Source organism: Sturnira hondurensis, unplaced genomic scaffold (genome assembly GCF_014824575.4).
Source record: "Sturnira hondurensis isolate 20B ecotype Veracruz unplaced genomic scaffold, ASM1482457v3 Scaffold0013190, whole genome shotgun sequence".
In the NCBI taxonomy this organism is placed as follows: Eukaryota; Metazoa; Chordata; class Mammalia; order Chiroptera; family Phyllostomidae; genus Sturnira; species Sturnira hondurensis.
Window position 1 is genome coordinate 1,411,411 of NW_028085821.1, and position 12,322 is coordinate 1,423,732.

Here is a 12,322-nt window from a genome sequence, read left to right on the forward strand (position 1 = left end):
CAAGTAACTAGTAATAGATGTATTTTTTTTCTCAAAATGTCAGTGTGCCCATTGAAACTGGAAAATAAACATTTATAAATTAGTAATGTTTCAAAAATTTATATTGAAATTTGTTTTTTATTCCACACAGGAAGAATTTAATGGAAAACCTGACTCACTCTTTTTTAATGATGGCCAGCGAAGAATCGACTTTGTGTTAGTGTATGAAGATGAAAGTAGAAAAGAGAACAGTAAAAAGGGTTCAAATGAAAAACAAAGGGTAAGTTTTTTTATGCTATTTCCTTTTTATTTCTGATAATATTGTGAAATGACAGTTAAGTGTTATTTTTGCGTAAACAATAAAGTGAAACTGGTGATTAAAAGATCATACACTTGCCCTGGATGGTGCAGCTCAATGGATTGAGTGCAGCCTGTGAACCAAAGGTCGCTGGTTCAGTTCCCAGTCAGGGCACATGCCTGGGTTGTGGTCCAGGTCCCCTGTTGGGGGTGTGCAAGAGGCCACCACACACTGATGTTTCTCTCCCTCTCTTTCTCTCTTTCTTCCCTTCTCTCCAAAAATAAATAAATGAAAGGTCTTTAAAAAAAACCATACACCATACCTACCTTCATGTATTCTCTGCTCATTTCCTCAAGGCATGTTAACAAATTGTGTATTTTTAATTTGAAATAGAAGTTTCCATAGGCTCTTAATGTCAGTTGGTTTCACAGCTGAAGGCAGACTCTTTTCTGTGGAATTACACCCTCCATGTATAGAAAAGATTTATATTAAAAGCACTCGTGGCTATTTGCAGTTAGGTGGGAAAAATGCTCATGGTTAATAATGACAGCAAGTATAATAATGACTAGCGTTCGGTGTGTACTCTCTCACAGATAGTACGTGCCTTTTGCATGTATTCTTCTCATTTAACTCTCATAACCAATGAAGTGCACTGTTACCTTACCATCACAGATGAACTGGTTGACCCTTGAAAAGGTTAAGTGATTGGCTATAGTCACAAACTGAAGTATAAGAAATAGTAGAGCCAAGGTTCCAAATCTTATCTTGAATCTAGAACCTGTGCCCTTGACCTCACCCATATTCTGTCACCTCCCTTCCTTCCCGTTCATTCTTTGCCAGCCATTCTGCTTCTTCCTCCCTTTCCTCAGGTAACAGGGCCATATTTATGTTGAGATCTTACAGCATCGAGGAGGTAGGGTTGTAACACCTGCCTGGATCCTCGTTGCCCGATCCCAAACTGTATTAGACCAAACCAAGACAAAAAGACAGCATACATGTTAGTGTTGCTTTTACCCACTTTGAAAATCACTCCCTCTTTGTTGTGTGTTTTTTCTCACATTGGTGCTATCACATGTCCAACTGTAACTGTCCCTGTCTGGACACTATCTCTGAAGTACATCATTCTTAAATCTGTTTATGTCTGCCAGTTCGTTCAAACCACGTGCTGAAGCCTACTGCAAATGAAGCAATCCGTCCTGTTTTATTGGGGATTTTGTTTGTTTGTTTGTTTTGGAGGTTTGTGTTTGCATGACTCATCCAGGATGAGCCCAGGCTTTGGAATCTGACATCCAAATTCTGATTCTGCTACTACGTTATTGGAGCGATCCTAGTTGATGTAAGAAACTAGCCCCAAATGACGGTGACTTAACAAATGTGTGTTTATTGCTCATGTCAAGTCAAATGTGGCATTCCTGTTTGGCACAGTGATTGGAGGGTACAGGCAGGGCTTTGTCCTGCAGTCATTCAGGAACCCACAGTGGCACAAAGGCTTTGCCCGTATTCAAGAGGCAGTCTCTGGCATCGCCATGGGCGTCAGCCGAAATGGTAGGTGAGAGAAGGGATGGAGGCAGTTGCTTGTGCTTCTTTACCGCTTTGGCCTGCAAGTGACTACCTCAGTTGTGTTCTGATTCTGTTGATCAGAATTCAGGAAGGTGAAAGGTATAGTTCCTGGCTGGACTGCCATTTCTTAGTGGGAGTGTCACACTCTGGAAGCTGCCACAACGACTAACTAGCTGTGTGACATAGGCGAGTTTCCTTATCAGTGTCTTCTTTTGAGATGTCTGTTATTTTTTACATTTGGCATCTCTGACAGCAGGGTATGTATTACAGGTGGAGCATCATAATTTCATTGGCTGAATTTTTTCTTGTTGGTACATAGAGTATTGGCCCACTGTATAACTGCTGGAATCTTAGATTCGGGAAAATGGGAATTCCAATACCTAGTCCATAGGATTGTGGGTAGGATTAAATAAAATAGTATATAGAGGTGTTATGTAGAATTTTAGCACATATCAGATAACATGTTAATTCCTTTCCCTTCGCTTTTATTTGGGGTTTTCTTTTTTATATAAAATTTTGGTTTTCAGTTATTGTTTATATTCAATATTATTTTGCCTCAGTTTTAGGCATACAGCATAGTGGGTAGACAGTCATGTACTTGACAAAGTGTTCTCCCAATATTTTCAGTACCCACCTGGCACCATACATGGTTATTACAATATTATTGGCTCTATTTACCATGCTGCGTTTTACATCCCGTGATTGTTTTATAACTACCAATTTGTACTTCTCAGTCCCTTTTTTATATTTGGGGTTTTCTTAAAATGGTGCTCTAATATGACAAGGCACGACTCTCCTTTTCCTATTGTATAATCTTATCACCAGAGTTAAATAGCATAGACTAGTTTATCATGTTCCTGTGGACACTTCAGGTATCTTTTGTGCAGTTGTAGTCACCATCATCAAATATTCACTAAGCGTCCGTATGCCGGTGGAAGTGGACCGAGCACTACATAGAGTAAGTTAAACAAATCCAATCCATTAAAGTATAAAGGAAACAGTTCTGGTCTTAGACCAGAGCTTCACAGCCACGGGAAAGAAACCCCAGAGCTGCTTGCATTATTAATAAGTTCTGCATTTGCTTTACGTAGAAACATAAGCCCCAAGGTAACTTTTATAAATCAGGAGGAAGAAAGTTATCATGAATCGTGGCAATCCCTGAGCTCAGGGATTGGTATCCGGTGATGTGGTTTTAATAAGCTGTGCTTTGAAGTGGTTTGAGTTTCTATTTGTACACATTACTTAATTTAGACTCCCCCAGAATACAGAGGTCAGCTTCAAAATCACATTGTCATTAATTGGAACAGCATTTGCGAGTTCTGTCGTGCTCCCTGTCAGGCCTTATTTGGGATTTAGGACAACACCAAGGAAAACATTTTCAAAATCTGTCTTCTTTGAGAGGAAAAAATGTCTAAATCATATTGGTTTCCTAAAACAACACCAAGGTTGACTTTGCCAGGGGCTGATCTAAAGAGTACTGCTAAATACTTTGGTAGTCGATGATGGAGAAAGATAGACATAACAGGGCCACGAAGACCAAAACACAGAGGAGTACAAGGCTGTATTGCCCATGAGCAAAGGAGAAATTGTTTTTCTGCCCAAACCTCCAAATAGCATATTACTTTGTCCCCTCACATTAGTGGAAATGCTTCATAAACTACCTTGTACCTTCCTTTTAAAAACATAAATGATTTACATTTTTACATTTAGATTTTGCAAGGGGATGATTATAAGTGGTTTTGCTAATAAATGTTCATTTAGCCAGTATAGTTCGTAGCATAGATGCAGTTGGAATTTCTTTTTTACTGCAAGTAACAGGAAAATCAAACTCAGAACGGCTTAAATGTTAACAAAAAATAATAATAATAAAGTTTAAGAAGTACCCCTAGGTAGGACCGTGTCTGGTTTAGTTAATTTATTGGCTTAACAAGATCATCATTCCGTCCTTCTGTCTGGCTTTTCCTAAACTGGCTTCACGTTGTTACAAGACGGCTGCCGCAGTTCCCAGCGTCCAGAGGCAGGAGGGGAAAATGCTCTTTCTCATGGTCCTTTCTGTAGGGGGAACAAGGCTCCCCCAGGAGAGCCTTAAGCAGACTTCTATTACAGTTTATCGTCTATTACAAATCTATTCCTAAACCAAATACTGGCAAGATGAATGGAGGTACCATCATTAGTGTAAACTAATCAAGATGAGTCTTTCGTCTCTTGAATCACCTGATTACCCAAATATCTGAAACACCAGTTGTCTTTTCCTGGTAATAAAGAGGGAAGAATGACTGTTCAGTGGGCAGCCAGCAGCTTCTAGCACAGTAAATGACTAAATATATCTAAATATATTTGATCTAGACTGTGAAGAGCAAAAATGTTTCAAATAAAACAAGTTTCCATGTACTTTTCCTACACTCCTTGCTCATTTTTATTAGTAATGCTTCTTCCATTTCATTTTGAACAGATGGCAGAATTAATCTATTTTGTGTTTCATTTGGTCTGGCACCTGACCTCCCTTCAGACAGATGTGTTCATGACAAGTACTAGTAGAATTCAAATGATGGGAAGGAGGGTGGAGGGGTCGAGATGCGACAAAAACAGCGTGAGCAATACTGAGTATATGTTTTACGTATGTATCTTTTTTATCAGCGGAATTTATTTCTAAAGTTAATGGAAAATTTATTTCTTTAACGTTGATGAAAAGTTTATATATGGAAGTAAAAATTTGTATTTCCTATTGGACCTTAAAAATTCTCTAGTGTATGGCAGGAGTATCTGTCCGATAGAGACCGTAGAAAAATAGATTTTTGAAAATGAGTGATCAAACTGAATCATATGCAAAATTTCAAGTAATGGAGACAACCGACTAATTGGTTATAGATTGTGTAAATTTTTTAAACTGTTACACATTGTTTTAGATGAGTTGTTATGAGGCTGCTGTGGTTGGTTAGAAGCTGGGTGAGATCTCTTGGGTGTTTCAGAGTTCATCAGAGAGTTCTAGGAAAACAGTACATCACTCCCTTTATTGAAGTCTTACGTTCTTTAGAAAAGTTTTATAACAATGTCCATGAATGTCTCATACATTTTTACTATTTTAAGTTTTTGTTGCTGTTGTCAGAAGGATTTAAAATGCAGTTTGTGGTTTATTATTGTGTGTTTAAAAAATCTATAGTAAGTTCTATGTAGGGACCTTACTAAGCTCTTTTTAGTTCTAGTACTTTTTTTAATACTTGTTTTAAGTTTTCTCAAAAGACCATATTTTCTGCAAGCGACAGTTTTGCTCTATTTCCATCTTTATAAGTCTTTCTTTTTCTTGTTTAAGTGCAATGGCTAAGACATAGGACCAGTAACACACAGTGATGACCATTGTATTGCTCCTTATTTCAGTGAGAATATTTCTGAAATTTCACCATTAAATATCAAACTTGCTAAAATTTTTAGTAGTCTTCTTTTAAGAAGTTAAAAGGGTTGAGTTCCCTTTTAGTTCTAGGTTGCTAAGAGATTTTATAATTGAGTTTTAAATTTTATCAAATGCTTTTTAAATTTTTTATATCTATTGAAGTGATCATATGGCTTGATTTCTAATGTGCATTAAGTATATAGTTTTTTGTGGCTAATGAGGTGGTAATTCAAAAATCATTTGTTACTGGCCTCAATATGTAATGTAAAATTTCTGTAGACATTAGCTCTCTGCTTATGCTAATGCTATATTAACAGCATTTACTTATAATTCATTAAAAAGTATTTGAGATCAGTTACAGAAATATATCAAGAATAAAAGTAATTAATATGTAAATCAGGGTAACAGAATTATAAAAGCTAGAAAATAAAGCCATGTGTCAGAGTGATAAACAAGATGATTTGTTATTAATCATAAAGTCCTGTTCAAAAGTTAGAATTCAGCTGCAAATCTGCCTGAGATTCCTCATAGCCAAAGAGAACAGGGATGTGATCGATAATATGGTCTAAAGTTCGAACCCAGTGAAAACCAAACTGGTTGTTCAAAAGAAATACAATGTTCTGGTCTGAGGATGCCCCAGAAAGAAATTTATCCCATGGATTTTCGTAAAGAAGCAGCCCTAGCTGAACAGACTTAAATTAACATTGGCATGCCTCCTCCACCCTGGAATTAAGAGATGGCAGAGCGGAATGGTGAAGAGTCAGAACATTTACTGGAAATGACGTATTTGCCACAGAATGTCCAGGCAGCCGAAACTTGACACTCGTATTGGGACAGGTTAAGAAGAGATGGTGACAGCCGGTGTTGGGTGGTGTCACCTTCACACGTAACTTTGGGTAGGTGTTCTCTCATTTGAGGAAGCGAAATCAATCTAGTTTCAACTCCTCAGTATTTTAGACTAAGGCAGAGACCTCATCTTTATATTTTTATCTCCTTCCTTCACACCCTACTTGCTTATCATAAGATTGTAGGTTAAAAGGAATAAATTAAATTAGAATCAGCAGTGTCAAATTGCAGCTACAAAATGTGTCATTGGTATAAGTACATTTGGTTTTATTTTTGAGTGCTCAGCACAAGAGCAGTGAATCTAAATCTTGATTTTTATTTCCAAAATGGGAAGTGTTCTTGGACCCACTCCTTAAAAACAAACAGAGAGGAAAGTGAAATACTGAAAAGTAAAATCTGGTTATTCCATTTCATCTCACAAAGATGTGGAGGAGAGAAAACCCTTTTCCTGATTAGTCCTTCTGAGGTCTGGCCTTAGATTTGAAGAAGCTGTCATTTGCTTCCTAATTTGGGGACACTGGTCTCCAAAGTCACCAGTGTCTTACTTTTTAAAAGGTCATCTATAAAAGAGGAAAAGGCTTGGAAAAATTAACTCTCTTAATTCTCACATAGAATAAGGTTTGAGGGTGCTAAATAATAAAAAAAAAAAAATAGCTGCTTGGATGCACAGAAAATATGTGTCCAAAAAACCAATACTTCTTAAGCTTATCAGATGGTAAGAGTCATCCACTTTTCTTATTAACACTAGATTATTTTAGGCCCCATCCTAGACGTTGCAGAGTCAGAATCTCCAGGAGAGTGGTCCAAGAATCTGCCTTTTAAGCAGTGCTCCTGAGTGTGTATAAGAAGGTGACTTTGGAAAACATTTCCCTAAAATGCTTACAGTAACTATCTCAGCAGTGGATGGCAGGTGATTTTTTTTCCTTCTTGGACAATTTCTGTTTCCTAAGTTACCATTTATGTATTTATTTTTGTAATTATACCAGAAGTGTGCATTTGAAAGAAAAGCTGAAGGTGAACATAATGTGAATATTCACTTCCGTTCCGACTTACACCCTGGATGCCCATCTGTTTTCCGTCCTGTAGTGAACACATGTCGCCGACTTGAGTGGGTCCCTCACCAGATCCGTCCACTCACATTGAACGGTTTGCCTTCAGCATGTGAGTTTAAATTAAGTCCCAGTTAAATAATTTATTCTGCTTACCAAACCTTCTTGAGCACATGATTATTTTAAGCCAAATTTATAACTAATAAATAGCACTTAGAGTAATTAGACAGTAATTTTTTGTACAAATTAAGTACCTTTGACTTTTTTCTCCTCCATCTTTGTAGCTTTAACAGAGATTGGCAAGTTGAAAAATACACTGACAGCACCATCATACTTTGCCTTAAAAAGGCTGTAAGAATATTTGAAATTAATCAACGTATTTCATTAATCCCAAATGATTTGTGCTTCATTATCATCACAATAAAATTCAGTCAGTTTTACTTCCTAGACATCACAACCCCTGCTTTTTATGCTGAAAAAGCTGGGCGGCATAAGAAAAGGGTAGACTGGTGTTTGTAGTCAGTACTATTACTATGAAATTCACAAGCAAGTTCTTCCCAGCAATGACTTTATTAAGCCAAATGAGATGTGTAATTTCAGGTGCTTAGGGACAGAAAGCTTCCTTAGTGAAGCCAGTCTGTCCTTTGTGATTTAGATTGTGTTATTCTTTATTTCTCTGACAGATTTACTAACCTCTAAAAAGAGTTACGAATAAAATACCAGTGGCTGGAGCGAGAGGGGTGCTCTTGTCTTTTTTCGCTCTGGACCCCCAGCACTGTCCTCAGCAGCAGGAACAGAGCACCACGCATCTTTTATGTGATGTGCGTAGCTCCTCAAAGGTTCTAGTCACTTCGTCTTTACTAGAAGTAGGTTAAAAAAATCCGGGTTGCAGTGCCAGTAAGTTTGCTTCCCTAGACGAAGAGTAATTCATAGTGCAGTTTAACGTACAACTGGGCTTTTCTTCTCAGAGGCACTAGTCTAATCATTTTGTGCTGCCAAATACAGGTCATAGACTCTAGAAAATAGTTTTGGTTTTTATATGTAAGGTTTTCCAACAAGGCACATAGATAATGTTTAGTGAAAGATTGTGTGGCCTCCGATATTCATTTACTCAACAAATATTTATTGAACAATGGCTGTGTCAGGCAATATGCAATATTAATTTTCTATCATTTTTAACATGGAACGCAGCTCTAGCCAATTTTTTCAAAATGTCAAGAACACAGTTACTTATCTAAGTGTAAATTCGACAGAGAAGTAAAGATGATGATTTCATATTAAACACGCCTGAGCAATCTTAAGTAAGCTCTCTTTTCCCGATACGCGCCTGTTTGACAAATATAGCATGTATGCTAATTCACTACAGCTCCCTGACAAACCAAGAATACTGGTTTGATCAACTTTTAAAATTCTTTGTGAAATTAATTCTTTGTGAATTGCCTTGCCAAAATAAAATAACAAGATCTGTTGGTGGCAACGTGAGCTCTCGGTTATTGATTTCATGCAAGGAAGATTTCACGTGAGTCCAAGCGATTTTAAGAATACGTTTTATTAAAACTGAGGACAGTGAAACAAAGGAAGGTCTTAAGGTAAAAGAGGCAAGACCACAGCAGACGGAGTGAGCCTAGGCGGAGCTCTCTTGGCCTTTTGAAAACATGAGGAAGAGTCAAACCCGGAAACGCGACCTTGGCTCTTTAGAAAGAAAGTCACAGAGGCAGAAGCAGTGAGCCAGCTGGGCTACGTGGACTCAGGAAACAAGTTAGTGAGGCAAAAGAAGGGCCCTCGGAAACAGAAAGTAAAAATACGCGCCTTAGGAAAGAGGATGGGAAAGGGCTCAGGGGTACACCCTAGTGATTTTCTTTCTTTTTTCTTTTTTATTGTATTTTTCCATTACCAATTATCCCCCTTACACCCCTCTCCCTGCCTGCAATCACCACCCTGTTGTCCATGCCTCTGAGTCCTGTTTCCTTTTTGCTCAATCCCCTTTCTCCCCAGCCTCCCTCCCACCCCAGAGCTGTCAGCCTGCTCTCTATATGTCAGTCTCTCTATTTTGCATGTTAGTTCAGTTTGTTCATTAGATTCAACATATGAGTGAAATCATATTGTATGTGTCTTTCTCTAACTGGCTTACTTCACTTAGCATAATGTTCTCCAGGCCCATCCATGCTGTCACAAAGGGTAAATTTTTTTTTTACAGCCAAGTAGTATTCCATTGTGTAAATGCCCCACAGCTGTTTTATCCTCTCATCTACTGAAGGACACTTGCGCTGCTTCCGTATCTTGACAATTGTAAATAACACTGCAATGAACACAGGGGTACTTATGTTCTTCTGAACTAGTGTTTCAGTTTTCTTTGGATAAACTCACAGAAGTGGAATTGCTGGGTCATAAGTTCCATTTTTAATTTTTTGAGGTATCTCCATACTGCTTTCCACAGTGGCTGCACCAATTGCACTCTCACCAACAGTGCAAAAGGGTCCCCTTTTTCTGCATCTTTGCCAGCACTTGTTTGTTTATTTATTGCTGATAGCCATTCTGACAGGTATAAGATGATATTTTGTTGTGGTTTTAATTTGCATTTCTCTCATGATTAGTGATGTTCATATGTCTATTGGACATCTGTATGTCCTCTTTGGAGAAGTGTCTATTCAGGTCCTTTGCCCATTTTTTAATTGGATTGTTTGTTTTTCTGGTATTAAGTTTTTTAAGTTCTATATAAATTTTGGATATTAGCCCTTTTTCAGATGTATCAGTGAATATGTTCTCCCATTCAGTGGGTTGTCTTTTTATTTTGTTGATGGTCTCTTTAATGTACAAAAACTTTTAAAATTTTATATAGTCCCAGTTGTTTATTTTTTTTGTCTCCCTTGACTGAGGAGATATATCAAAAAAAATATTGCTACAAGTGATATCCAAGATTTTATTGCCTATGTTTTCTAGGATTTTTATGGCTTTAGGTCTAACATTTAAGTTTCTAATCCATTTTGAATTTATTCTTGTGTGTGTGGCATTAGAAGGTGGTCTAGTTTACAAAGCCCAAAGTGAGTAGAAGGAAGGACGTAATAAATATCACAGCACAGATAAACCAAATAGAGTTTAAAGAAACAATACAAAAGATCAATGAATCCAAGAGCTGGTTCTCTGAAAAGATAAACAGAATTGATAAAATTTTAACCAGACTCATCAAGATAAAAAGAGAGAGGACCCAAATAAATAAAATCAGAAATGAAACAGGGAAAATAACAAGTGACACCAAAGAAACACAAAGGATACTAAGAAAATATTATGAACAAGTACATGCCAACAAATTGGACAACCTGGACAAAATGGCTAAGTTCCTAGAAATATACAGCCTTCCAAAACTAAACCAGAAAGAATCAGAGAATCTGAATAGACAGATTTCACCTATGAAATTGGAGCAGTCATCAGGAGAACTCCCAACAAACAGAAGCCCTGGAACAGATGGCTTCACGTTTTACCAAACAGTCCAAGAAGAACTAATACCTCTCCTTCTCAAACTATTTCATAAGGTTCAAGAGAAGGGAAGACTCTTAAACTCATTTTATGATGGCAGTTTTCCTAATTCCAAAACCAGGAAAAGACACTACAAAAAAAGAAAATTACAGGTCCATATCCCTGTTGAACATAGATGCTAAAATCCTCAACAACATATTAGCAAACTGAGTACAGCAATGCAAAAAGATCGTACACCGAGATCAAGTGGGATTTATTCTGGGAATGCAAGGTTGGTACAACATTTACAAATCAGTAAATGTGAGTCATCACATAAACAGAATGAAGAATAAAGATCACATGATCATGCCAATAAATGCAGGAAAAAAGCTTTTGGTAAAGTCCAGCACTCATTTATGATAAAAACTCTCAGCAAGGTGGGAATAGAGGAAACATACCTCAACATAATGAAGGCCATATATGACAAACTCACTGTCAGCATCGTACTCAAAAAGCAAAAACTAGAAGCATTTCCCTTAAGATTGAAAAAAAGACAAGGATGTCTGCTTTTGTTTCTCTTATTCAATGTAGTACTAGAAGTCCTAGCCATAGCAATCAGACAAGAAGAAAAAATAAAAGGTATACAAAGTGGAAAGGAAAAAGTAAAACTGTCTTTATTTGCAGATGACATGATACTGTATGTACATAGACTCCTAAAGATTCCACCAAGAAACTACTAGAATTGATTAATGAATTCACTAAAATAGCAGGATACAAAATTAATATCCAGAAATCAGTTTCATTTTTGTATGTGAATAATGAATGATCACAAGGGGAAATTAAGAAAACAATCCCACTCACAGTTGCTTCAAAAAAGAATTAAGTGTCTAGGAATAAATCTAACCAAGGATGTGAAAGAACTACTCTTAGAAAATTATGAGACACTGAAAAAAGAAACTAAAGAAGATACGAATAAGTGGAAGCATGTACTGTGTTCATGGATAGGAAGAATTAATATCGTTAAAGTGCCCACGTTACCCAAAGGAATCTGTAGATTCCTATCAAGATACCAATGATGTGCTTCACAGAATTAGACCAAATATTTTGAAAGTTTATGTGGAACCACAAATGGCCCCAAATAATAACAGCAATCTTGAAAAGGAAGTACAAGTTGGAGGAATCATGCTACCTAATATCAAACTATACCATGAGGCCATAGTCATCAAAACAGCATGGTACTAGAATAAAAACAGACAACAGACACATAGATCGATGGAACAATAGAGAGCCCAGAAATAAATGCACACTTTTATAGTCAATATTTGACAAAAGAAGCAAGCACATACAGTAGACTAAGGATAGTGTATTCAATAAATGGTGCTGGGAAAATTGGGCAGAAGAATGTAACTTTTTTAAAAATTTGATTTATATTTTATTAAATGGCTGGTCCAATGGTAGTGAGTTATCAGAACTCAACTAAAGTTAGTGATATTTTATTTTATTTTATTTTTAAAATATATTTTATTGATTATACTATTACATTTGTCCCATTCCCCCCCCCCCTTTATTCCCATCCACCCTGCACACCCTCTCCCACCCACATTCCCCTGCTTTATGGGTCATAAGTATAAGTTCTTTGGTTTCTACATTTCCTAGACTACTCTTGCCCTCCCCCTGTTTATTTTTACCTACCATTTATGCTACTTATTTTCTGTAACTTTTCACCCTCTCTCCCTCTCCCACTCCCCT

General features: G+C 37.1%; 1 protein-coding gene across 1 annotated transcript in view; it reads left to right on the forward strand.

Annotated features, from left to right (window-relative positions):
- ANO6 (anoctamin 6) overlaps positions 1 to 12,322 on the forward strand; it is a 196,927-nt gene that overhangs the window by 125,825 nt on the left and 58,780 nt on the right. Inside the window, exon 5 of the mRNA XM_037061152.1 lies at positions 131 to 259. Within this exon, the coding sequence (XP_036917047.1) occupies positions 131 to 259 (129 nt within the window). The remainder of the gene's footprint in view (positions 1 to 130; positions 260 to 12,322) is intronic.